General features: G+C 28.7%; 2 protein-coding genes and 1 long non-coding RNA gene across 8 annotated transcripts in view; 2 read left to right on the top strand and 1 right to left on the bottom strand.

Annotated features, from left to right (window-relative positions):
- Positions 1-27,479, top strand: part of LOC123260347 (calcium-dependent protein kinase 4-like) — a 73,743-nt gene that overhangs the window by 13,532 nt on the left and 32,732 nt on the right. For 5 of the 6 annotated variants that reach the window (XM_044721384.1, XM_044721380.1, XM_044721378.1 and 2 more), the window contains 2 exons: positions 26,184-26,643; positions 26,756-26,899. In XM_044721384.1, coding sequence (XP_044577319.1) covers positions 26,184-26,643; positions 26,756-26,899 — 604 coding nt within the window. Of the gene's footprint in view, positions 1-17,825; positions 17,967-26,183; positions 26,644-26,755; positions 26,900-27,479 lie in introns of those variants that run through there. The other variant, XM_044721379.1, reaches the window with a different exon arrangement.
- Positions 483-27,433, bottom strand: LOC123260351. The gene is made up of 3 exons (XR_006508444.1): positions 27,424-27,433; positions 23,845-23,850; positions 483-722 (listed from the first exon to the last, which is right to left on the bottom strand). It is a non-coding gene; the product is annotated as an uncharacterized LOC123260351 (long non-coding RNA).
- On the top strand, positions 6,366-7,115 carry LOC123260350 (ejaculatory bulb-specific protein 3-like). The gene is made up of 2 exons (XM_044721392.1): positions 6,366-6,610; positions 6,735-7,115. Exons 1-2 carry the CDS (start codon positions 6,433-6,435, stop codon positions 7,076-7,078), a joined length of 522 nt encoding a protein of 173 aa, XP_044577327.1. The 5' UTR covers positions 6,366-6,432; the 3' UTR covers positions 7,079-7,115.

The raw sequence follows: 27,479 nt of genomic DNA, 5'->3' as shown, positions 1-27,479 counted from the left end.
CCTGCAACTTCCCGCCAATTCCCTACCTAAACGCTTGAAATTGCACTTATGACGTTTCTGAGCTCTTCAAGCTCAAAAATACAATTTGTGTGTTATTTTGAGCTCTCAGAGCTCAAAGAAATAGCTTTTGCATGCATAATATTATGGGATTAGTTCCCATGATGATATAGGAATAGTTTCTATAATAGTATAGGAATAGTTCCCATAATTTTCTTTCCGTGTAGAGGGCAGACTAAGTTTGGGTAGTCTACTTCGCTTTTACTCTTCTTTCGCATCAAGGTGAACTGCGATTTCTTTGCAACCTTAAAAATAAAATGAATTATTTCTATATTTTTTGAAAGTACATGTATCCAAAAGTATTGTGTTAAAATTTTCAAGTGATCAAACTGCTGTAACTATATTATTTTACGGTGTTTATGTGAATGTTGAAGTGGAAGAGGATCAAATTTTTGAAAAGGCTGAAGAAATTTTGAATGGTGCCGACATTGCTGACTGACTTTAGGTAAGATTTTGTTTTTTTTTTAATTAAAAAAACTTTAAACTTGTTTATCTCAAAAGTATGTTTTTCTGGTTGACGTACATGATATCTCCGAAACCACTGACCCGATCTTAATGAAATTTAAACGACATATTCTACATAGCGGTAGCTATTGCATCAGCTACAACCAAATCAAAATTTTTATTTTTACTATTTTTTTAAGACTAAAAACTGTGAAAAAAGCCTCAATTTTCAGTTTTTTAACTTCCCGCTAAGAAAATTGAAAATTTTCAAAAATCGGGAAACTATTGATTTTACCTCGTTTTTCGAAAATCGAGTTTTCAACGGATGTTGACGTTTTGATGTCACAGGAAGTTTACCCGAATATTTCTGCGATGATATCCGTATTTCAGTGTGTGTATGTGTGTGTGTGTGTGTGTGTGTGTGTGTGCTCTCTTAAATAAATAAATAAATAATTCAACCAGTGAATTACAATTTCACTGGTGAATCAGTGGATTTCCACTGATTTAATCAGTGGACATAACAGAGCGCATGCGCCCAGATATTTTGTTCACTGATTCACCAGTGAAATTGCATTCACCGGTTGGAATCAGTAAAATACCACTGGTGAACCAGTGAAATTCCACTGATTTCTTTTAAGAGAGTGTGTACGGTCGTATGTAAACCTCTCATAACTTTTGAACGGCTTGACCGATTTCATCGCGGTTGGCACCATTCGAAAGGGCTTGACCAAACTTAGATTTTTAATATAATTTAGACCGATTTTAATCAGTACATTTTGAGAAATCTCACTCTTTAAACATGAACTAGTGAAAATTCACTTGAATAAGTGAATATTCACTATTTCCAAGTGCGAATCGAACCACTGGTTCGAATCAGTGAATATTCATTTATTCAAGTGAAAATTTACTTATTCAAGTGAATTTTCACTAATTCATTTTTAGAGAGCAAAAAATCTGCCAAAAAAAATTTTTTTAAATGTGGTTTTTTTGGAATAACTTTTGAACGGCTTTACCGATCGATTCCAAAAACTTATCAGCTCTTAACATTGAAAAACCACGTCGATTGTCGCCAGCCCGGTCGAAATCGATTAATTCGTCCGTGAGTTATCGTTAACAAAAAAGTCATTATTTCGGAATTACTTCGAAATTCGGAGTTCGATCAATTCAAACTTACAGTTTCTTTACGAGGCTTCAAAAACTGCTTCGAATGTCACCAACCATGTAAAAATCTGTTCATTCATTCAAAAGTTATTTTGGTTTGAAAATTCAAAAATAGTGTTTTATTAAACTTCTAGCAGATTTTCGAGCCGGGAGTGCTCAAAATGATACGAAAATTATATTTTTGAGCTCGGAGAGCTCAAAAACGTAATAAGTGCGATTTTGAGCGCTTAAGTATGAAATGAGCGGGAAGTTGCAGAGATGGCTTTTCGGGTTAACCGTTTTCCTAATTTTTTTGTTTTGAATTAAAAGCAACATGAAAAATTCTAAACTATATAATCGAAAAATTCCGTAATAAAAATAACGTCATACAAGAAATAAAGTGACGTATGTTTTTGAATATCTTGTCGCTGTATGCGCCAATGTTTTTATCAGCATAACAATATTACATTAAGCGTAAAAATATTTCTCTGCAGATTACTGAAGTACGCAAGTGATTCAAAATATCGCTGAAATGCTTGAGACATTGTAAATATAAACAATAATTTCAACTGTCGTAAGTATCGAGACATGACACAAATATTTAAAGTTGTCACAAATAGCGACAACTTTTATAGTTCCCATTTATATCGCTATATATAAAAAGTCGATCTTGAATATATTTTATTTCTTTCAGATTTAGAAATATTTATTTATCTATATTTTCCGGACTGTAAATATGTATTCCGATCGTTGGTAAAAGTAAAAACAAAAGCTTCTTTAAAAGTTTAACTAAAGCAGCTTAGAACCCCAAGTACCAGAAAGAATTATTGCGAAAATTCACAGAGATTTTTGGCACTAAGCAATACAATTTAAACGTCCCACTTTATAAATATATTTTTTATTCTTACGTAGGGCTTGTACATAATAACAATAACATGGAAACTCGAACCCCTCGAACCACTATTACATCCTGGCATAAAAACAAATCTGTTCGGAATGAAAATTTATTTTCATATTACTTGTTATGATATTCATCTTGACGATTTTTTATTATTGTACATTGATATTAATTCGCGTGGGAGTTTCCACTGCATAATTCCGTACGTGGTAGTGGAGATACTTTTCAAGCTTATTACTCTTGATAAAAAAAATCTGAATTATTAAAAACTTTATGAGTGTAAATAGAATGCACAGGTAGAGGTAGAGAGAAATGTCAACAATAAACGTGAAAAAATTGTTATTATTAACAAAAATTATTAAATAAAATAACGGACATGAGATAATGTATTATCGCTCTTATTACAATGATAAGTAATCTTTTTCAACAGGATTTTTTTTTTAGATTTTCTTTTATCGATAGATTTGAAATCTTTTAAGTATTTGAAAATTCGATAATTTTCTTTCTGATGAAATCAATTTTCAAAATTAACTATAGAAATCCATTTTATAATAAAAATATGTCCGTAATAAAATTTTCTTTATTCTCTTAATTATATGGATTATTATTTGACACAAATGAAATTCACACCTATAAGAAAAATAAATAAATAAACAAATATTACACAAAAAAAAAAATTTACTTGAATCAAGTAAATAATTTTGAAGGATTTTATTTTCTTGATTTGAGTAGAAAAATTTTTTAACTAAGAAATTTTATTTAATTCAAGAATTTTTCGCCTTGATTCAAGACAATGAAACTCTTCAAAATTATTTCCTTGGTTCAAGAATTTTTCTCTTGATTCAAGTTAATTTTTTTTTCAGTGTACCAAAATAAATTAAATAAAAAAAATTTTTAATTAAACAAATAAATAAGGCGGAAATTTTTTTTTCATTCTTTGAATTATTTATAAATGAATAATCGACGTCTTAAACTCCCAAAGTGATTTTATTATTAAAAAAAAAATTACCTTGTATATCTGGTAATTTTTTCGATTTTATAATCTGAGGACTGTGAGCTGTAGTTTCAGTTGGCCTACAGGTGTAAGGATATATTCATAAATCTATGTACCAGAGATACATTGTACAGAGTGTAAACATATATATTCAACACTTGTACAGTAAATATCTACATACCTTACATGAACGTCCAAGTCTGTATCTAAGTGCGGAGCAGGAGTTTTGTGCGCGTTCCACAAACACTTGAACTTGTATGCTTTAAACCCTTCGAGGTATACTGTCGCTTTTGCGTGTATAGAGATGCTGCTCGGAAGATGTTGATCGGGATCTGGATACTGAGGAGATGGGTCGAAGAGAGGATTTGCCTTGGGTGATCAAAGTCTACGTCTATTTACTTTCAATGGGCTTAACCGGTATCGAATAAATTTTATTATAAATTCTCATGTTAGATTTTATTATTTTTTCTGTCCACTTTAATGTGCTTAATCGCATTTTAATATTTTATTCACGAAGATAAATTATTCTTTTGGGAACAAATTAAAAATGTAATGAGACTGAGACAACTTAGGTTTTTTTGCTTAAGCAGAAGAACAATTAAAAAGACGTTGAATAGAAACCAGGAAAAACGCAACATTAATTTCATTCGTATATAAGGTCTCTTTGGAGTTTGCAAGTGATGTATCACTGCGGATGACCCGTAAAAAAATTCATTCTGTCATGGCTCATGCTCCTCTCGAGAGCGTTGTATAAATAGCGTGGATTTAATATGAAAATTATTTAGATTTCTTTTAATTTTCCAACACACATTCTTGTCACTTTATCTTGTTGAGAATATTTTTCTTTAGTTTACTTTAACTACTTGTTATTATTTTTTGCGGATTAATGGCTAGAATTATTAGATTAATGAATAGTAAATAGTGATTCATTTTCAATACGGTTCGTCCTAGTTGAGGAAACAGATCTATTATTGAAAAATTGCATATTGAAGAAAAAAATTCATTTGATTGTTTGACTTAAAAAAAGACTTCGCTGAAAAATTTCATGGTCTTGAATCGAGCAAAAGGTTTTTAAATGAAGTAAAATTTACTTGACCCACGAAAAATATCTTAGCTTAAATTCAATTAAAAGTAATCGAGATCTTCAAAATGATTTTCTTGGCTTAAGATTTTTTTTCTTGAATACAATTAAATTTTTCGTAAATCTACAGTAAAATATTCTATTAATGATTTGAATAATATAAAATCAATTAGTGCTCAATGATAAATAATTAACTTGATAATCTGGCTTTAAAATTATTTTTTTATTTTAATGAACGTATGTTTATTAAATATTCACCACCTTAATTTATCTAATATCTGTTTCTAACGTTAATTTATTAAAATATTCAACAAAATAAGCTTAAACGATTAATCTAATACCAGTAAAAAAGATATTTTTGTGGTTACTTCTACAAGCAATTAGCTTTTTCACAAAATAATTCAAATAATTAAACAAAATTACCTTGTTCCATTCTCAAAATGAAAAAACATCTTTTTTTTTTTTTTTTTCTTTCAAGTAATTTCCATTCGTGTTTCAATTCTGGCATTAATCAGTTATAAAAGTTTCTGAGTGTAATAATTCAGTAAATCGAGTTAGTAAATTTTGAACTGCTTAACCTAAGTTCTAGTTCCATCTATTATTAAGCCAATGAGTATAAGCGCCTTGTACTATGGTAATTTGCAATGCCTGACGTACAATGGCTTGCCCTTAAGTCTAATACTGCACAGCTCTTATATTTTTTTTTTTAACAAACTTATTCTAGAGTTTTAGAATCCGCTAGCATTATATATAACTTATCGTTATGCCACGTGCAAAAATTCTAAAACTTTTCATGTTAGACATAGATATTACGAAAATTTAAATTAAATAGTAGGTGTTTATTCAGAAACTACGTGAATATTTTTTCGAATAATTCTAAATTTTCTAATCAAAAGAGATATATTTTTACGAATGAGAAATTTTTTCTGTCGACTCAAATGTTATTTCTATTTATATTTTATCTTTCCATTGTATCTTACATTTTTTTTATTATTTTACTTTATTTTTATGAATATCTTCGAATCTAACTTTATTCGCCGGAAAAATAATACGATTTTATTCTTATTATGTTTTATATGTATACGTGCATAAAATTTTTTTTATACTGGTTACAGATGCCGGTGTTTATATCTTACTGAGATTTTTATACCCCAAGAAAATTTAATGATAACAAACTTAAGCTATAAAATTACAACTTTTCAAAAAAGTAACAACTTTTTTTTTTAACAAGTTTAATTATAATTAAACTTTAGTTATTATCAAAATGACTGAATACCCAAAATTATTCTATCTATCATCAATTATGTTAACTGATCACTCAATAAATCATTCGGTTAAAAATAAGTTTATTTGATTGAGTTGTTGATTTAAATTTTCAAGAATCTAGAATATTATGTGATTTAAAATTATTGATGAGTCGTTTTTATCGTTCGATGTATTTTAATATAAAAGATCAGTGATCGACGCTTAAGAACACCTATAATTAATAGTCCGATTATTTTGATATATTTATTTGTTAACTTTTCTGTTATCTAATCTTTAAAAAGTATATTAAACACATCTGAATAATCACATTTATTATTTAATAACAATCATTGATGTAAATTTTTAGAAATAAAAATGATTTTTTAACGTCACAATTAAATAATAATGATGATGGTTGAATTTAGTCACGTACTATAATATTATATAAGCAGATACAAGTAATAATTATTATATTGTGAATAGAACTACTGTTCAAATCAGTTTATCCATTTCATTAGTTTTTACAAAAATCGTGTGTTAGATATAATTTTACTGTTAGTACAAACTGCAGAAATGAAATTTAAGTTTGTTGTATTTATTGGAATTTTGGGAATAATTCTCTTTTGTCCCGATTCAGAAGCAATATCTAAATATATATCTCAAGAATTATATGCTAAATATTTACCTAAAATAGCTTGTTATTTCAAACACCAACAACAACATTGTAGTCCCGAAGATGCTTATTTCAAATGTAAGTACATTTTTTAAATATTTTTTTTTTTTTTTTAGAGCAAATACTGTACTCAAATATACTAAAGATAATTTTTTTATAACAAATGTAATTTGATAATTGTTTTTTCTGTGTTGAATTTCAGCTCAATTTCCAGATATCATTGGCAACGAATGTTCAAAATGTGATGCAAAAACTAAAATAAAAGCACGAGAAGAAATACCAATCATACAAAAATATTATCCTGCTAAATTTAGAATCTTACTAGATAAGTACATTATTCCAAAAGTTTACGATTGTCTTCTCTACGATGGGCTTTGTGACAAAAAAATGACTTTTTTTAAAGAAAAACTGCCATTTATCTTGAAGAACAAAAAATGCCCTGGTTGTAGTGATACAGTAAGATTCAAGATTCGTCAACGAATTAATTATCTGAAGAGGCGTCATCCCAAACAATGGTGGGAAATTGAGACGAAATACCTTCATTAATTTATATTACTATCAATATATTTATATTATTACACTGTTTATATTTGTGATTAGAATAAAGAAAACAGCTGTTGATAAAAATTAACTAATGTAAAAAAAAAAATAAATTAATTATCAAACTTTTTATGTTATTACAGAATATATTTTGATATCCTAATCTTGGGTAAAAAATCCACTCTCAGTAATTTTGTATTTTCTTTAGCGCTAATGTCTTACACTGTAAAAAATCCGGAGTAAATCGGGAGTGAATTTCACTCCCATTTCACTCCCATCACTCGGAGTTCCGGAGTGAAGTAATTAATCACTCCGAAAAACATCCGCGTTCGGAGTTTTTAAAATAAATAAAATAAGGATGAATTTTCGTTCTACAAAAAAAATCTCAAAATTAATCTTTATATATATATATATATATATATATATATATATATTTCTTATGTGCGTGTGTTTGTCACTGAACTCCTCCTATAAACGGCTGGACCGATTTTAATGAAATTTTTTGTGTGTCTTTCGGTGGATTCCAGAATGGTTTAGATTCACAATTCAGTCCACGAGAAAATGTTTATTTAATAGATTTTTTATTTATAAATTGTTGTTGATCTTGACTACCCACATACACTTTTCATATATTTTATAAATATCATACATATAAGATATATGAAAAAATTCATGTGGGTACTCAAATGAAAGGTCTCGATGAGTATAAAATCATAATGGACTTATATTTATGAAAATGTTAATAATTAACGAATGATAATGTATTTTATTAACTAATGATGTTTTTAACGATATAAGCTCATTCCGATGTTACACTCATCAAGAGCTTTCATTTGAGTACCCACATGCATTTTTCATATATTTTTCATATGTACATATATATAATATATATAAATATATAAAATATATGAAAAATTGATGTGGGTACTCAAATGAAAGGTCTTGATGAGTGTAACATCGGAATGAGCTTATATCTTTAAAAATATCATTAGTTGACAAGATACAATGTCATTTCTTAATTATTGAAGTTTTGAAAGATATAAGCTCATCCCGATGTTATACTCATCGAGTTCTTTCATTTGAGTACTTACATAACATTTTTTATATATTTCATATGTATGGTATTTGTCAAATATATAAATATATCAAAAATGCATGTGGGTACTCAAATGAAAGCTCTTGATGAGTATAAAATCAGAATGGGCTTATATTTACGAAAATATTAATTATTGAAGAATGCCCATTGCATATTGTTAACTAATGATGTTTTTAACTATACAAGCTCATTCCTAAAATTTCTAAATTTAAGACGTGTGTACATGACAACGTTTGTCGGGTCCGTTAGTATATATATATTTATATCTACATATTTTTTTTGACAATTTTTAATTATAATTAATTTATAAAAAAAAAATAAATAAAAACATTATAATAATAATAATTAAAATGAAATATTAAAAATAATCAATTAAATTTTTAATAATTAAATATAAAAAGGGTTTATAAAAATATTTTCTTTACAAAAATTTATTTATTTCTAAATTCATTTATTTTGAGAGTGAATGCGGAGTGAATTTTATTATTAATAAAAATTAACTCCTTCTCGGAGTAAATATCACTCCCGCTGGGAGTGAATCAATTAAAAATCATTCACTCTTCATTCACTCCGCGTTCACTCCGCAAATTTTTTACAGTGTACCTATTAATTATAAAGCGCTTTTAATCATTCAATTATTAATACAGGATTTTGACGCGTCTGATGAAACGGAACCTTACATCGTACTAAAAAGTTCTCTGTTGAGTGAATTATAAAGAATTTTCTAGTAATAACTTGATGCACGCTAAATTTCTTATAATTCCATAATATAAACTCGCAAGAAATCTTACCGCTCGTTAATGCTTCTTCAAATGAAAACAAACTAGAACTTTAAATTATTACTTATCTATAATTAAACTCTGTTATAAATTTTTACTATAAAAATTAAAGAATTACATTTAATGATAAATAATCTTTGATCGTATAGGTCACTCATTTAAACCATTTATTATATTGAATCAAGTTTTGATAATCAATACACTAATTTTTATGATAAAAATAATCATATATGTACTTGAACGGAATATTTATTAGGCCATAAATGATTTACAGTAAGCTTCTAGACGTTTGAATGAAATAATTTAACATTCTAAATGATTAATTGTACATTTAGCGCTAATTAAAATAGTACACCGTCGTCGATAATTAGATTTGGGTCGTTGAATGTTCACTCATGATAATTTTATGAATGAAGTGCTGCAAAATTAAATTTTATACACTCTATATTAGTTGTATATTTACCACATTCATATTCATATTCTTCTTTTTTAACGGCGTATCTCAAGGACATATATTTACAGTTAAAATATTAACATATATGTATAATCAAGAGGGTGATAGGTCTGTTAGTAACTCTATTACTCATCGTAGGTAACTCGACAGCAGAAAGTGTTGAGAGTACTACTCGATGTTAAAACTTCTACTCGCTTAACTTGTTAACAATAGCTCGATTGCATTGTCTTCCTTCACATATAATAATAACGCTCAGAACTCTGAATGCTAACGTATAAACCAGAATGTCTCCAAATGATACAAACTCTGTTTTAAACGCTGTTGGAGTTATGCTGTATATTATAATATGTTGCATTATATCTTACCATACTATTCCTACATATTAACTGTGATTGTTCGATTTTGTGTGTGATTATGACTATGATTATTATTCTTATTATTATCATATGATTACCATAAGATCCTTGACAATAACTTTTTAAGCAAGATTAAAGTTAAAAATCTCCGTGTTATGTAAATCTTTGTGAACTCAACAGTTTTAAAAGTTTTTTATGTAAAATAAGAAAAGAAGGGAAGGATTATTTTTTTTCACCCACGTCTAAAAGATTTATTATTTTTCATACACCTTCCATTCATTAACTTTTAATGTATACACTTTTAGTCATTAAAAATCAAATTGTTAAGCCCTATACTTTGTTCATAAAAAATAATTGCTGTCCAAGTAAAAGTATGGGAAACTAATTTTTTATCCCGCAAAAAGTTATTTATTCGTTATTAAAACTTGTCTCTACATAACGTGTAGGCTATAGTTGAAAGAGCAAATTATTATTGGGGAAAAGTGAAAGCCTCCGGGGTTTATATGTCTTATCTAAACTTCTCATTTCATCTGGGAGTTTCGTCCAACTGCCTGTGGAAAAAAAAAACCCACGGCTATTTGTAGATAACTTTAGAAAATCTTTTGCGTTTATAAAATTATCAAATATTGGAATTTCATTCTTCTTCTATTTGATTTTTTGGGTTTAATGTTTAGAAAGGTATAATCCAACGTATTGTCGATTTCAATAGTTCTTTTTATTATCAAAGCAAACTAATGATCTTCATAGCAATCTTCCGACGAGTACAAGTACAGTGCACTGATGGAAGGATCTGTTAAAATTTAATAAGCTTTATTAATTGTTTACAAACGATTTTTTTTTAAGTAGAGAAAATAAAATTAATAATAAAACAATGGTTGCGAATAATTATAGGATTTTCTTGCGTCAGTCTATTAAAAAATTCCCCATTTTTTGTTCGCCTACGTTAGACTTTAAAACAAGACAGTTTGGTTAAATAACATTGTATCCATCGCTGCCAATAAAACATTAAAAAGCAATCGTCTTTAATAAAAATATCCAAAAATGAAACAAAATAAACGGCTTCATGTTCTCCATCGTCTCTAAAACAACGCGTTAAGTGTTTCTTTTATTTACGTTAGTATATTTGCTCTTCTCAGAACACCACTGTACCACTACGTAACATTTACTTGAAACCTGTAGGTATTCCTTCAACATTGAGTACAGACCTTTCAACGAACTGACTAATTGAAATTGCCAACACGGTAGTTGATTTTACTCAAAGTGTTGGTCATTCTAATTGATCACGTTTCAAAGACGTACAGACATGTCTTGCAATTAATCTATCCGTATAATTTAATAATCAAACCGTTTAATCAAATGCAGTTAGAGGGAATATTTACTCAAATTTTACTCCCTAACTCACCAATAAACTTTGATGACTTTATTTGAAACTTTTGTCTAACTTGTGTTTGTTATTCTAACTCAAATTTATTCTTCACATGACTTTTACTGCTCTGGGATATGATAAGAGTTATCTTCAATCTCCATATTAAAATCACCCTTTATTTCTTTGGCTTTATCTATATTACGTTAACTTATTAGAATAATTGTACTGTATAATTATGAACATAAAATATATAGCAGGTGTGAACAATAAAATATATTCGCGTTATTGTCACACTCAGATATTTTAAAAATTATTACATCGTTTTTTCTTTTCATCTTTTACGTATTAGTGATATGTGATTATCAAATACGACAATATTTTTATACTCAATGTTTGGAAGTACAAAAATTGAATCTGTTTCACTCCAACAATTTTTTGCAATAAATCTCCCTTAAACAAAAGCAAAAAAAAGCGCGATGAAATCTACTTTAAAATTTCATTAGTTTGTTTGATGGTCCGAACCTTCAAAGCTCTCGGAATCGTGCCGGTTTCTGCACAAATTAAACTCACTCAAAACTTTATCTGTAAACGTGAATCAATTGTTAAACAGTTTAATTTATAATTTCATTTTCTCATTTTTCTCTTTGATAACTAGATTTATTTTCTGATACTCCCATATCAGGCCATACATAAACATATCAAGACCTATTAAAAATTGTATGTAGCCGTATCAAAAATTTTTTTACAAGTACAAACATGTATTGATATGAAAACTGCAACTGCAAATGTTTGTGATGAGTGTTATTTATGATTCTGAAATTTGTAATCAGGAAAACATTGATGCAATTTTCCATGATTATGATTTTCATTTAGAATAGATTTCACTCGAATAATGAAGAGTTCACATCGCGTTCACTGGCTGCAAAAAATAATCAAACGAATCAATATTCTGTTATTGCCACGGTTACTTTTAACAAATGAAAATTTTACGGTTATAAACTCATTATTGTGAAAAATAAAATTGTTAATCTTGCAAAAACATATTGATCTCTCCGTATAATCACTAAAAGTGTCAACAAGTTTTACGGAGTTTTTACGATTATCAATTTTTTGATGGTCATTACCTACAATTTATTCAGTTTGACATTGATTACAATCCGCCGACAGTATTGAGTGAATGTGTATTGTTTTTCGTTGTGCAGTCCATAACATACTTCAGTCAAATTTTAATTCACGCTGGATATATTTCAAGAATTTGATCGAAGGTTTGTTTTCAAACGCTATTTCATTTTTTTTTTCTTTTTTCCTTTAACGAGAATATATTTTTACCTCATTTTTAATTGTAGATAGAAAGAACTGGATACTTGATATTCCGTATCGTTTATAAATATTATTTACACGCGGAAATCCAAACTAAATGAAGTTTCAGTTGAAAAAATTCAAACAAATATCCTTTATTTTCTATTCACTACTATTTACGTTTGTTTCCAGCTACTAAATTCTACTGATTCATTACTACACTCATAGATCGATTTTACAGCTGCTGGGTTAGTCTCACTCGATAACTCTCTTGTAACATATGCAATGTATTTTTTCAAAAAACGTTTCAAATAAAAAAAATTAGGAAAACGGTTTACCCTAAAGGCCATCCCTGCAACTTCCCGCCACCTCCATACCTAAATGCTCAACAATTCACTTATTTTTTAAGCTCTTCGAGCTCAAAAATAAAATTTTTGTGTAATTTTGAGCTCTCCGAGCTCAAATAAATTGCTGTTCTGTGCTTTTGAGCTATTCGAGCTCAAAAGGCTAGTGGAAGATTTATAGAACACTATTTTTTGAATTTTTAAACCGCAATGACTTTTGAATGAATTAACCGATTTTCTCGCGGTTACGGCATTCAACGCAGTTTTTTGAGTTCTTCGAAAAATCTTTGAGCGTAAACTGGTCAGACTTAAAATTTCATAGAAATGCTGAAAAAACCATGTTTTTCAATTTTTTTCGACAACGATATCTCACGAACAAATCAACCGATTTTGACCGAGCTGGTGGCAATCGACGTAGTTTTTTGAGGTTAAGAGCTGATTAGTTTTTCGGATTGATTAGTTCAGCCGTTTAAAAGATATTTCAAAAAAACAAATTTTTGAAAATTTTATTTTTGAGATTTCTCAAAATTGATTGACTCAAATTCTGTAAATTATTATCAGAATTCTAGGGGCACAGGAACTCTTCAGAACGCAGTTTATCTTGATCGAATCGGATAATCCGTTCAAAAGTTATAAGAGATTTACATACATACACACACACACACACACACACACACGCACACATACATACAGACACGGTGATATCACCGCGGAAATAGTCAGGAAAGCTTTCTAGGACCTCAAAACGTCGAGATCTGATGAAAACTCGATTTTCAAAAAACGGGGTGAAAACAATAACTTCCTGATTTTTGAAAATTTTCAATTTTCGTAGCGGGAAGTTAAAAACATTTTATATTTTATTTTTTTAAGATGATCAGTTCAACGTTGATACACATAGTTATACTCGTACAATTAAATCCAGAGAGCAAAAAACATGAAATTTAAATTCAGTCGGCTTATTTTGCTTTTAAGTGGGGGAAGTATTGAATTAACCAAAATAAACGAGCGTCAAAATAGTTCTGATTAGATTTTTTGAACTGAAATCAAGATATGGCCATCTCAAGCATAAAAATGAAAGTGTTCTACTTTTGCTAAATTTACGAAAGTTTGAATAGCATTTTTATCTTTATAACTTCAAATCCAAGCTAATGCATTAAGAATAAAAAAGAATTATTTTATTATTCGCGAAAAATTTCCATCTTGAAAATGACATAGCTCACAATTTACGAGCTACATTGACACTTAACCTACTTTGTTAGCAAAATTAGTTCGTTTAATCACTGTAATTAACTCCGTTAATTTTTCAGTAGTAATCTCATGAATGAAATAATGTTTGTTACTTAATCAATTAAACTTATTATGTATTGATTTTTTCTCTGTATTTATTTTTTCTCTAAAAATCTAATATGTTTTATTCAGCAAAAAATTCTTCATTTAAAATACTCAAAAATATTAAAAAAAAAAAAAAAATTTCAACACATTCTTAAACGTATTTACTTTTCTAAAAATTTACAAAATTAAAAAAAAATTATGTTAAAGTAATCACTTAAACTTTCCTTAACATAACTTTTCAAGGAATCAAAATAAAACTTTCTTAAACAACTTTTACATAAGTTACTGTCTGTAAAATCTTCAGGTATGATTTACCTTGACAAGTAATTAAATTTCAACAATGGAATATTAAGTTGTGCAAAATAAAGTTTTGAAATATTTCACTTTAAATTTGAAGCTTCTATGCTTAAATTTATTAACTTTTCACTATTTAATCATGAAACATGACTAAAGATTAAGTTTATTACACATTGAATTCATAATTGAAAATTTATTTAAGAAAAAAAACCTTTAATATTTGTACATAGTGATATTTGAATGAAACATTTGATACCAAGTTGAAGTCTTATTTATTTGACCAGTTGATCACTATAACTTTCAGAAATATTTCAAAGATACCAAGTTCTCTTTGCATATATAAGATCCATCAAGAAGCTACACGGAAAGAAAATTATGGGAACTATTCCTATACCATTATGGGAATGGTTCCCATAATGCTATAGGAATAATTCCTATACTATTATAGAAACTATTCCTATATCATTATGGGAACTAATCCTATAATATTATGGGAATGGTTCCCATAATGGTATAGGAATAGTTCCCATAATAGTATAGGAATGGTTCCCACAATATATAGGTTTAAATCCGACACGGAAAAAAAAATTGGGGTTGCCACATGATACATTCCTGTGGCAGATACATGATTTTCATGTGACAGCAAAGAACTTGATTTGAATTTGTGCCTTTCCAAGGTTTCATATCATTCTCGTCGATAGTCAATTTATGATGATAAGTATTTAGGTTGCATTCGAAAATGCTCTATCTCTAGACATATAATTGAGAAATGACCTTGTATCTTGTGAACTATTGACATTTTTAAAGATATAAGCTCATCTCGATGTTACACTCATCGAGACCTTTCATTTGAGTACCCACATCAACTTTTCATATATTTGACATATTTATATATATATTATATATATGTAAATATGAAAAATATATCAAAATGCATGTGAGTACTCAAATGAAAGCTTTTGATGAGTGTAACATCAAGACGAGCTTATATTTTTAAAAGTATCAATATTTAAGAAATGACCTTGTATGTGGTGAATTATTGACATTTTTGAAGATATAAGCTCACCCCGACATTACACTCATCGAGACCTTTCATTTGAGTACCCACATCAATTTTTCATATATTTTATATATTTATATATGTTTACATGAAAAATATATCAAAATACATGTGGGTATTCAAATGAAAGCTCTTGATGAGTGTAACATCGAAATGAGCTCATATCTTCAAAAATGTTAATAGTTTACCAGATACAAGGTCATTTCTCCATTATGTATCTAGACACAGAGCATTTTTGAACTCAGCCTAAATTATTATTATAATAAATTGACTATTGGTGAGAATGATATGAAACCTTGAAAAGGCACAACTCCAAGCAAAAACCCATTTTATCATATAAATACACTGGCCACAAAATTTTTCTTATTCTCTTAATAATATAGATTATTATTATTATTATTTAATTATTATTGTTGTTTTAACTATTATTGTCTACTACATGAAAATTATGTTGCTGTCACATAAAAATCAATTTTTTTTCCGTGTATATTAGGGTGTGCCAATATGTAACTCCCGTGGAAAACTTTTTAAAATTGGAATTTTGAGTTCCGCTTTTAACAGGGGCTGCGTTTAGGCATTTCCTGAGATATTTTGGAGTGAGACGATGTATTTGATTTTCATAGAATTTTTTAACAGAAGCTTAGTTTGGGCACTTCCGGCCAAATTTTGAATTTTCACCGGAAATTGACCGGAACAAGACTCGTAATGAATTCCCAAGACTTCACTTTCAAAAGATCAATCGGAAAATTTGTTATATCTTATCTACAAAGAGCTGTCTCACAAATATATTTGTCTCCCTGAAGATTGATCTGAAACCGTATAGTCAAACACGATTGTGTAGTCGGTCAGACATTGTACTTGAGGGAGCACATTAAGCACGTACATCATCAAACCAAGTCGTTGTATACAGTATTGCATTTGTGGTCCAATAAACAAGAGTGATCGCTTGGCTCTAACGCTGCTCAACCTTACATAGATTGTAGGTGTGTTTATATACACATTTGACAGGAATACACCTTCACATTAGTATAGCTTGTAAAGATATCATTGAAATAGCTCCCGCACGTACCACAATGATGACGGCATGAAGCTATTAGACATTCGAGTATCGTCACGTCAACCTCAAGAGTAATACAGATCTATTAAGATTCAGGCGTATTCTGTATTATCTAACTATAATGGTACAAGAAGAGAAGAGGGGTGCCTAGATAGACAAGATGTAGGGGTGAATTAACGATCCTCAATGCGAAATACTCTGTCATTTTACTAAAACGCTGGATTAAAATCAACTTTCTCAAACATTTAATTAGTTTCATACTTTATGATAATTATTTTATTTGTTAACATTACTTTGACAAGCTCAAAGCTCCTTATTTTGAAGGAGATTTTATTTAATTAAAACTAACAATCTACAATTTAATCACTACAAGACTGCAAAGTATGAGTTTTTATTTGTAAGATTATATTATTCTTAGATATTATATGATTTATTTTTTGGATATTTAGATATTTAATTGATCACAAAAAAATATTTTTTTTTTTTTTTTAAGTAAATTTATGGTCACATCAACTACGCGGTTATTAGTGACCTCGGATTACATATATAATATGCATATAAATAAAGAAAAAAAAACAACAGATAATAAGACTTTTTAAATGATTATAGACTTTTTAATAACTTAGATTTCTATAGGAAAATATATTTTATTATATAATTAAGCAGAGACAACATTTTTCTTATACTTTTGATTGTATAGATCAATGTCTTACACAGTAAAAAATTTTGTGTAATGCGTTAAAAAATGTTGTGTTAAATATTTAACGCATTGACGCAAATTTTTTTACTGTGTAGTGTCAATTTTAGACTACTAATTAATCGTTTTCATGGGTCGACAATTCCAAAAAAATTTGTTATTTGTTAAAGATAATGAAATTCAAAAATAATATTTATCAGGATCAGAGAACCATGAAGACTAAAATAATTATCTTCACCGGTTCAGTTTCAACGATAATGAAGTTTCCCGTCCAATGAAGTATTAAATGAGTATACTCATTTAACTGATGAAAATCGATAACAATCTTGTGATCGATGCGGAATAGACGGTAATAAAAATCCCAACTACCTTCGATGACTAGTCGGTAATACCCAGTTACCATATAACTTTTATCCGTCATAATCATGTGTAATTTACTTTTGCAATCACATTATTTTCCTTGTCAATTAATACCATACTCTAAAACTTCCTCCTTTTTCATTCAGTATAAAAAAAATCCGCGAATTAAAATCAGCTGTACAGTATAATACATGCTTATTAATAATAATTAATTATAAAAATAGTATAATTTATTAGAAAAAATAGTATCGAATAGAATTTGAACGTCAGAATGTGTCCGTGGGCTATTTATAAAAATTTGTTAGAGTCATTTTCGTTTGAGTTAAGTGTATCTGATCGATCAAGCTGTCGACATTGTGCCATTTGTATTTCGTCCGACAGCCTCTCAGGGGTTTATGTAAGTCTGCATTTTCTTTACATTCGTAGCATTACCACTTTATTTCAACTACATTTCAACTTCTTTTATTTATTTCTCTTTATATTCAAGGTACAATAACTATTTTTGTATTTTTCCTTAAAATAGCTTGTCGGGATTTTTCTCAATATTTTTTTTATTATCATCATTATAATTATTATCATCATTTTTTTTCTATTATAATCTTATACATTTATTTTGATACCCATTATCTTAATTTGGGTTCACCCATTAATAATATTATCACAATGCGCTCATTACCATATTCTTGTTATCGTTAAGATACTGATTTAAATATCGAGTTAATATACGGTTTAAATTATCGAATAGCAATAAATTTAATTTCACCGTCTTAATTTTCGTATAAGATTCACTGCGTCAATATCATAGAATTATACGAACTTTAATTATCAAAATCATTAAATAAAAATATAACAATAAACTTCCGAGGCATTGCGATAAATTTAATGCAGCTTCAATTCATCAGGTCGCAAACTGCCGTCCTTTAATATTGATATAATACCGTGACAGTAGACACTTATAGATCCAAGTTCGAGGGTGGATAATTTTCGAGTGTTAAGAAGGGAGTTGAAAGAAAAAAAGCTATCTATTGTCTTTCAAAGAGTTGAAATGAGGTCAAATTTGACACAATCGATGTATCGTTCACGACCGACTATTCTCCAATAGAAGCTCCGGTATTTTATAAGGGAAGTTTTGATATCTACATATCGGGAGTTTAGTTTCAATGGTTTCATAACTTGTTTCTCTGCTATGCAAATTTTTTTTAAAGCTTATCAATTATTTATTTATAGTTCGCCAAGGACCAGGTGTGAGAAAAAATTGGCTGTATAGAAAAAAAGTATAATGATAAAATTAATTTTTTAAGTTATAAAATTTTTATTTTGTTTGTTTAAATCTATTGAATTTAGAAAAATCCTATTAGGATTATTGAGAACCACTGATTGTTATCGATAAAAATAGTTCAATTTCCTTTTTTATTTTTTTTTCTAGCACTATCGTCACTTGCTTCACTGAGCTTCAATTTAATTTTTTTATATTAAATTTATATTGAAGTTTCCTAAAAAAAGAATTTTAATTTTCCAGAAGTTTTTAGATTGATAAAAAATATTAACTCGATTAAAAAGAGAAAACAATCTTGGAAGAAAAATTCTTTTTTCCTAGAATTTTTTGTCTTAATTCAAAGAAATAAAATTCTTTAAAATTATTTTCTAGGTTAAGGATTTTTTCCTCTTTAATAAAGTCAATTTTTTATCAGTGCGCACCATTTAGAAATCTAGCAGAACATATCGTGCGAGGAACAAAGGGTTGAGTAGCAAAAGAAAGAGAATCGTTTGCGATAAAATAGGGTTTGAAATAACGGGAGAATTAGCTGGTTATCAATAGTATTATCTCAACAATCTTGTCGCCTGATATTGTCCTTTGGGATTTTAACCAGACATTCCAGAGAGTATTACTGTCTTATTGTCTAATGACAATGACAATTGAGCTTGATATCACCTATAAAGTAATAAACAGCGTGTAAGGGTGACTAGAGTTTGTTAGTATTTTAAGAAACAATTAAATTATCCTGATCTGTTTTGTCCGACAATGATAAATTTAATTTAAATGCTAATAGTGACAGTTTAAAGAGTCTTGTCGAGTACTTACTTGATACCTAGTAAAACAAAATCGTGTCTTGTTTATTCTAGTAGTCGATAAATTAGTTTAATTTATTTTTCCAAGGATCTCTTTCAATTAATTGTCTGAAAAAAAATTTCCAATGAAGAAAACAAAAGAAAGCTGAAAATACGAATCGCATTGATTAAAAGGCGGAAAGTCAATATCGATAGACTAACAGTGATTCGAATTAAAGTTAGTGCAATAATGTTTTTGAATCGGAACGGCGATCAAGTTTTCTCCTTGGTCTTACTACTTCACTTAACTCTACATAAACTTGAACTACTGCGATCTAAAAAATACGAGTGGGAGTCGTGAAACTCATTCAGTACTTAAGAAGAAGAACTAACTCTCTTCATAGCTTTTATTAGATTCAAAAGTTTTTTTGTATGAAAGATAGAAAAATTTTTATTTTACCTAATACATTACAGGAACTATTTTCTTTCAATTTAACGAGTATTCCTTTTTTTTCTTTTCTCTCTGGGAAGTTTGGGAGAATTTATTGATATACTTATGTAAATACAGGGCGTTAAATTTACATAGATATTTATGTTATTATACCTCACTCGGAAATGCTGCGAATTAAAATTGTTATATTTACAAATCGACGCCGTTGTAGTTACATTTACGAAATTGTGGTTTTTATTGGGGGAGAATGGAAATAAATAGAATGACATATGTAAGTATAACAGTAATGATACTCGTTCTTTATTTTTTTCTTTGTGGATTTATTTTATACTTAACAATAAAATACTAACAATTAAGACTACAAATTTTTCTTTAATTCTGAAATTAACTGATAGAAAAATTTATGGATTGTCAGTAAATTTTTTTATTTGGAAACAATGTATTCATTTATTAAATATAATTAATTGCTTTTAAATTTTTAATAAATAATTTTTGGAAAAAAAGTAAGTTAACTGTTAATTAATAGTAAATATTTAACTATTAACATTCAATGTTTTAATTAATTAACAATTAGATTATACAACAAGGTTATAAAATATCAATAAATTCTGCTATCAGTCTATTTTGATTTTTTTATCACTTGATAATTTTTAAAATATTTAATTTAGTTTAATCAAAACAACAATGTTCACAATTTTTCAATTTCTGCAGAAGTAATAAAATTTTTCGATGAAAATTGATAAACAGTTTTTTAATGAGTACTATTGCATATTGGAATTATAAAAGAATAAATATTGAAAAACCTATCGTAAAATATCAACAGTTCTATTTTGTATACAAAAAAAATGAAACCCTTCAAATTCCATCTCTCGAACTATGTAGTTCTCTTGACGAATATTCGAACCTGAATAAATCGAAAAAACAAATGCATAATAAAATAAATGTACTTGAATCTTTCTGGAGAAAAATCTTTTTGTTATTCATATTTAACGCATCGCCGACTTTGAAGGAATTTTTAACATTTTCCAATTTAAAATTTGAATAAACGAAATTAGTTTTAAAGATGTGGCCGAGTTTTTAAATTAAAGCATAAAATGTTGCGAAAATACGCCGAGATGTAAATATATCTCGTAAATATTTCATGGAATAGTAATAACAATGTTACTGAAGAAATAAATTCTTAATTAAAAAATAATGTTTTATGAATACTCTCAACTAAAAAATTCTATAGTAATTTAATTAATATTCAAATATTAATAATTTACTCAATGATAATAAAATTAAGGATAATTAAATTTGTTTAAATGATTTAATCAAGCTTTTAAAGTATAAATTTCAAGAGTCTAATTTATTAAACATTTTTAAAGTTAAAAACTATAGTTTTATTATCATAATGGGGTACGGTTTCTTTAACTTTTATTTCCTCAACAACTTTTGAGTCTGTGAGTACTTTTTAAACATCTTGTTACATTCTCGGGTAAACTTCTTTATGATTATCTGCCGACGTTACCGGTGATAATTTTATCAGCTCAACTTTTCTTAACTGATAATAATAGGTTATAAAACTCATGAAAATTAAATGATATAAAAATAACAATGATAATAATTATTATTATTATTATGAGTTTTACTTGTATACCGTTTTCTGGTTTTTACAAGGTTACTTTCCGCTCTATATTATCAACACAATTTTTCAACCCTTTTTTATTATCAACATATTCTCCACTCTTTTTATAATCAACATGTTCTCCACTTTTTATTATCAACATGTTCTCCACTTTTTTATAATCAACATAATTTTCGCACATATAATTTTCATTCCAATGCGGCTGTGGACCGACTTGTGCTTTCTGTACTGCATTTACCCTATTCCTCACCCCTCTTTCTATCGGTTGTTGGAATAGTGGCGATGGGGAAACCACAGAGAAAACCCATGCCAGTACAGGTCGGCTACCGGAGCGACCCCCGACGGTTGGTGTTGTAACTATTCGAATAACCGTCGGGGCTCGAACCCTCGCCTCACGACATGATGCACGAACGAACTATGAGGATAATGACTTAGTCCGCTCGGCCATCATGCCGCTTAACAATGATAATAATTAATAATGATACATAATTATAATTAGAATAATTCAAATTTACAATCGATGAAATAAAAATTGAATAATATAATGAAATCAAACTTATCTGAATTTTAAGTGTTTAGCTTAGTATTTTAATTTTTTTATTCAAACGACATCAACGTTGCAATATGTTAACCTACTGAATTTTAATAATTCCTCTGGTATGTAAATTTTTGAGGGTTTTCTGTGAATAATTTACATGAGAATCGATTCTAAAAAAGCCGTACTGTGCGAAAATAAATAGCAAATAAAATGATACTAAATAAAGTAAATAAAACTTTACAAAATAATAGCAATTATTTGTAGTGATTTAAATAATGTGTATTGCAGTGAAATATATTTGTAAAGGTTGACTGATCGAGGTCGACCTAAATCGCAGGGCAATTAACTAAGTCTACTAATGAACGTCATAGATTGCTAGTGACTTGGTTCAGTTGGTCGCGGATCAAGTTTCAATATTTCAATATTTCAGCATTCAAGTAAGACCTCAATTACTAACTCGCAACGGCTAACATTAACATTAATCAACAACTTTTGATGTATTTCATACCAAGATTTGAATTATTCTGTAATATTAAAATATTATTTACACTACGTATGTAGGTGGGATCAAAGAGACCTTCAAGTTATAATTTACATATATATTAGCTTCAATTTTCATAAATAACTCAGATTTTTTTATTTCGATATAGTTTTTCATTTTTACACCGCCAAATTACGATGAATAACTTGATCGGAAAAAGAAAGTGGACACAAAATCAATATTTTACACCAGATCGACATCAAAAATTGATCCTTTTTTCTTAAAATCCAGTGGTTACAATACAATTATTATTCCAGTTAAAGTATCAAAAGTTTGATCAAAACTTAAACAACCAAAGTTCAAATTCACAAGGTAAAGTTCGGACAGCCAAGTTCAAATGTCCGAAGCCATTGCGGTTTTGCTTCTATTAAAGTAGCTGTCTTTCCAACCTTACCGCCGAAAATGATAAAAAAAACTTTTGATTACTGTCATATAGGTATTCTAATTGTATACTTCTCATTACAATTTTTCAGAACGTTTTTTTGAACATGACAACCATGGATTTAAAAGAAAAATTCTTGAATTAAGAAAATCATGTCAAAGAGATACATTCTCTTGAATTAAGATAAAACATTGAACCAAAAAAAATTTATCAAGTCAAGAATTTTTCTACTTAAATCAAGACGATTAAGCTTTTCAAAATAATTTTTTTGGTTTAAGAATTTTTTTCTTAAAACAATTTTTTTGCAGTCTGGTTTTTCTAAAAGAACTATCTAGTTTAAAACATACAGTCGAATTTTAGTCCAGATTTTAAAATTCAATTTTATTGTGCACCCATCCGTAAGCAGAAATCATCTAGTTTTTTTTATATAAGATCATTTTTTATGAAGAAATTTATACTATGGCGTTTTTTTCTAAAAAATTCTTATTAAAAAAAAAAACTTAGACAAAAAATGAAATGCATCCAAATAGTTTAAAACTTTGATATTAGCTAGTTGTTTTAAGTACCCAGAAGAATATATTGAGCAATCGTGGTGTAATTCACGAGTATATAGACCGATTAACAGGTGGCCTAGTATCTGTTCTCGTGGGACTCTAGGGCAATAGCAGGATGCAGTTGAGATAAAACAAACTGCTACTTTGATTCATTGCATTTTTTTGTTTAACTAAACTTCGCCATTGCAAATTTTTTTAATGTCAATGCTTTACTCTAAACGAAAGTGTCTTTAGATTGACGTGATTATGTTTCATGACATCTGATGACGATAAAGTTAAAGAGCCAAAAGGGGTTGATGGGATTTGTGTTGTTAAATTAAAAGGATTATATGACACAGGGTAGACGATGACGATAACGATAACAGAGGGTCGAAACTTGACGCTGCATAACCCGCATATTTAATCGAGCACACCCACGTCGTTCTATTTACCTCAAGTGCATCATTCCGAGAGATCCTTTTCCCTATGTAATATGTACATGCATTTGAGTTTTTATACATATGTCTGTAAAGCAAACGACGTAGAATAGAGCAACAAGAACATCTGTAGCAAGTACTTTGAAGTCATTTTAGTGACTTAGAAGTACATCAGTTAGATTTCAACTATTCATGGTCTCTAAACCCTTGCCGTTAACTATTTCCTCGTTCCTGTTCAATTACTCAAGCCAGTCAACAGAATTACTGATGTATTTATTGCGGAAATCACGGGTTCTAATGCAAATAAAATAATACCTGTCAGACTATCAAACAAAATAGTTGATTAAATATTAAACTAAATCTATTTGATGCGAAACTTTGAAAAGTTTATTACAATAATTTGAATTTTTTTGAATTATTTATGGCAATTGTCACAAAAATTGTAATGCATTTTTAGGAAATTTGTAAGTTTGTTCATTTCATGTACTTTAGTATATAAAAATTTTAATTCTTTTTCTTTATATCTCGGTCGAAAGTACGCATCTTTTGCACCTATTTCGCGGCAAAAAGTTAAAGATTCGTGCATTGATTAAGCTACACATTCGCCTTCTATAACAGCGGGAGCAAATGCTTTCGCTACCGCGACTGACATTAGTCATTTGTTACTAACTATGTTTTGTTCACGCTGATCATTTACGATTGATGGTACAATACAACTTGGTTATATTTCTTTCTTTCTTCTACTTACACGAAATATTTCATAAATAGATAGAGATATAGATAAAAATATAACTGTCGTAAGAGTAAGTAGATCATCCGATGTAACTTTATAACCAGGTTGTACTGTACTGAGATTCAGTTTGACAGTGACGTGTGTAAAATGGATCAACTTTATTTAATTAATGAATTATTTAGAAAAATGTACGCAGTAACAACAATTTAATTTGATTTTTATTAATTATTGTTAATTTTCAGATAATATGCTCGTTTTTTCTATTTTTAACCGAGAATAATCTTTATTATGTTTGTTGAATTCAAAAAATTTCAGTTTTATTTAATCTAAAAATTAAAAAAAAATGTTTTTTAATTATTTTTTATTTGATTTTACATTAATTTTTTTATATTTGATGCCTGCCCCCCCCCCCCCGACCAGCAGCACTCGCTTCGCTCGTGCCGCAAATGTCGGGGGCAGGCATCAATTTTTTTTCGATACAGTACATGAAATATTTTACGTACTTTCGACCGGCTATAAAGAAAAATAGTATACACTACACGGGCAGAAGTTTGAGAGCTCTGAACTGCGTGCCGTGATGCCCTCGGCTACGCCTCGGGCATCATGGCGCGCAGTGCAGAAATCTCAAACTTTCTGCCCTAATAGTGTAATATACTATTATATGAAATGAAATTATCGAACATTTTTGATTAAATTTAGCATCAAACACAGTAAAAAATTTTGCCTCATTGCGTCAAAAAATCTTGTGTTAAAAACTTTTATGTTAAATATTTAACACAAAAATTTTTAACACTAAGTTTTTTGACGCAATGACGCAAAATTTTTTACTGTGAATGTTCAAAAATTATATACATTGCCTGATTTGGTCATATATGACTATATTAGGCTATATATAAAAAAAAAAATTTATTTTTTAAGACTTAAATTAATTAGAAATTTTTTTAGAATTTTGGAGCAATAAAATTATTATAAAAAAAATTTAATAAAAAAATTCAACATGTGAAAATTAAAAAAAAATTATTAATGGAAATTTTTAAAATCATTTTTTGATTGTAATTATGTCATAGAATTTTTAAAAATTAAGTTGTCAGCTAACTGCAGTATTATTTTTTAAAAATAACTGTAGTTTTATTATTATAGATGGCAATTTTCTATCAAAATTTTCTAATACTTGTAACTATTACAGTTCTAATTATTTGACCGAAATAATAGATGAATTCATCTATTTGCACACCTCCAATTAAGTTTAGTTTAGTTTTCTCTTTTAATAAATTTTTCTTTATCATTGTTCTATTTATCTGACTTGTTTCTGTTGGTTTCTAGACACGTAAAGACACTGATGGAGGAAGTGGAGGCGACGAAGAACCCGGTAGTTGTTCTTCAAGGCCATCGATTAGTGAAACTTCCTGGGCGGATGCGCAAAAACCGTCAGTGCCAAATGAATTTACGTCAACTTTAACATCAATTCGACAGCAGTTTCCGTTCGACGATGATACCGATAAAATAATTTCAAGAGAGAAACAAGAGACATTAGAAGAGCCGAGACATGATAAATGTCTTCTACGAGCAGACTGTCCTGTTCAAGCTATCGAAGTAACCGGTTGTGAGCCAACAACAGACACAAAGATGGAGCCACTTATCATCTCGACGGCTTCTTCAAGTTCTTCAGTATCGGGACAAACGAGACTTCCTACTAGTTTACTTTTCGAGCTACCAGACTCTCGCAGAGGATCCACTACTCCGAGTGATCAACTGCCTGCTATTAGTAAAGCCCAAATGAAAGGTAATATTATAATGTTCTATATTATTTTATTTTTATTTTACCTTTACTTTGCTTCAATTCATTTGATCCAATTGACCGGGAATTTAATTGAGTAAAACTGTTTTTTGTAAAGAATTCGAAGAAGCATTCAACCTTTTTGATAAAGATCGTGATGGCAGCATCACGAAAGAAGAACTCGGCAGAGTTATGCGCGGTTTGGGGCAATTCGCGAGGACAGAGGAATTGCGAACAATGCTGGAGGAAATCGACACTGATGGTAAGTTTTAATGACAGAAATACAATTAAAATACTCTAGAATTGCATTTAAATAATGAAAGGAATGTAACATATGTTAAATAGTTTTAAGTGTCAAATTAATCCGCAAAATTTTCGATAAAATCGAGTCATGTTTCACTTCATGTACAAATAACTCACCGTATCATAAATAACTCGCATTTTCGTTTGAATATTTCCCCTATCAAGTAGAAGCGAGAGTTTAATAGATATACACGGAAAAAAAATCATATGAAAAATTACAATGGTAACATCATAATCCAGGACTAGACTTTCAGTATGTTGATTTTTACGATGCTGCCGTCTACAGAATACAATTTGAACTATTGAAAATTACGATGTTATTTAATAAATTTTTTTTTCCGTAAGAGCATTAAGGGGATAAACCTTGGACTTATTTTTTCGGTGACCTAAACTTCTTTTTAATTTGAGTGATAGAAATTTACGATGTTACATCGTATAAATTATGATGTTTGAGTTTTGGTCCGGCGCTACAATGTCTTATACTAAAATTTACGATGTTTTCATCGTAATTTTTCGTACAATTTTCTTTCCGTGTATCA

The sequence above is a fragment of the Cotesia glomerata genome, linkage group LG3 (genome assembly GCF_020080835.1).
Source record: "Cotesia glomerata isolate CgM1 linkage group LG3, MPM_Cglom_v2.3, whole genome shotgun sequence".
Classification (NCBI taxonomy): Eukaryota; Metazoa; Arthropoda; class Insecta; order Hymenoptera; family Braconidae; genus Cotesia; species Cotesia glomerata.
This window is presented reverse-complemented; position numbering and strand designations above follow the sequence as displayed.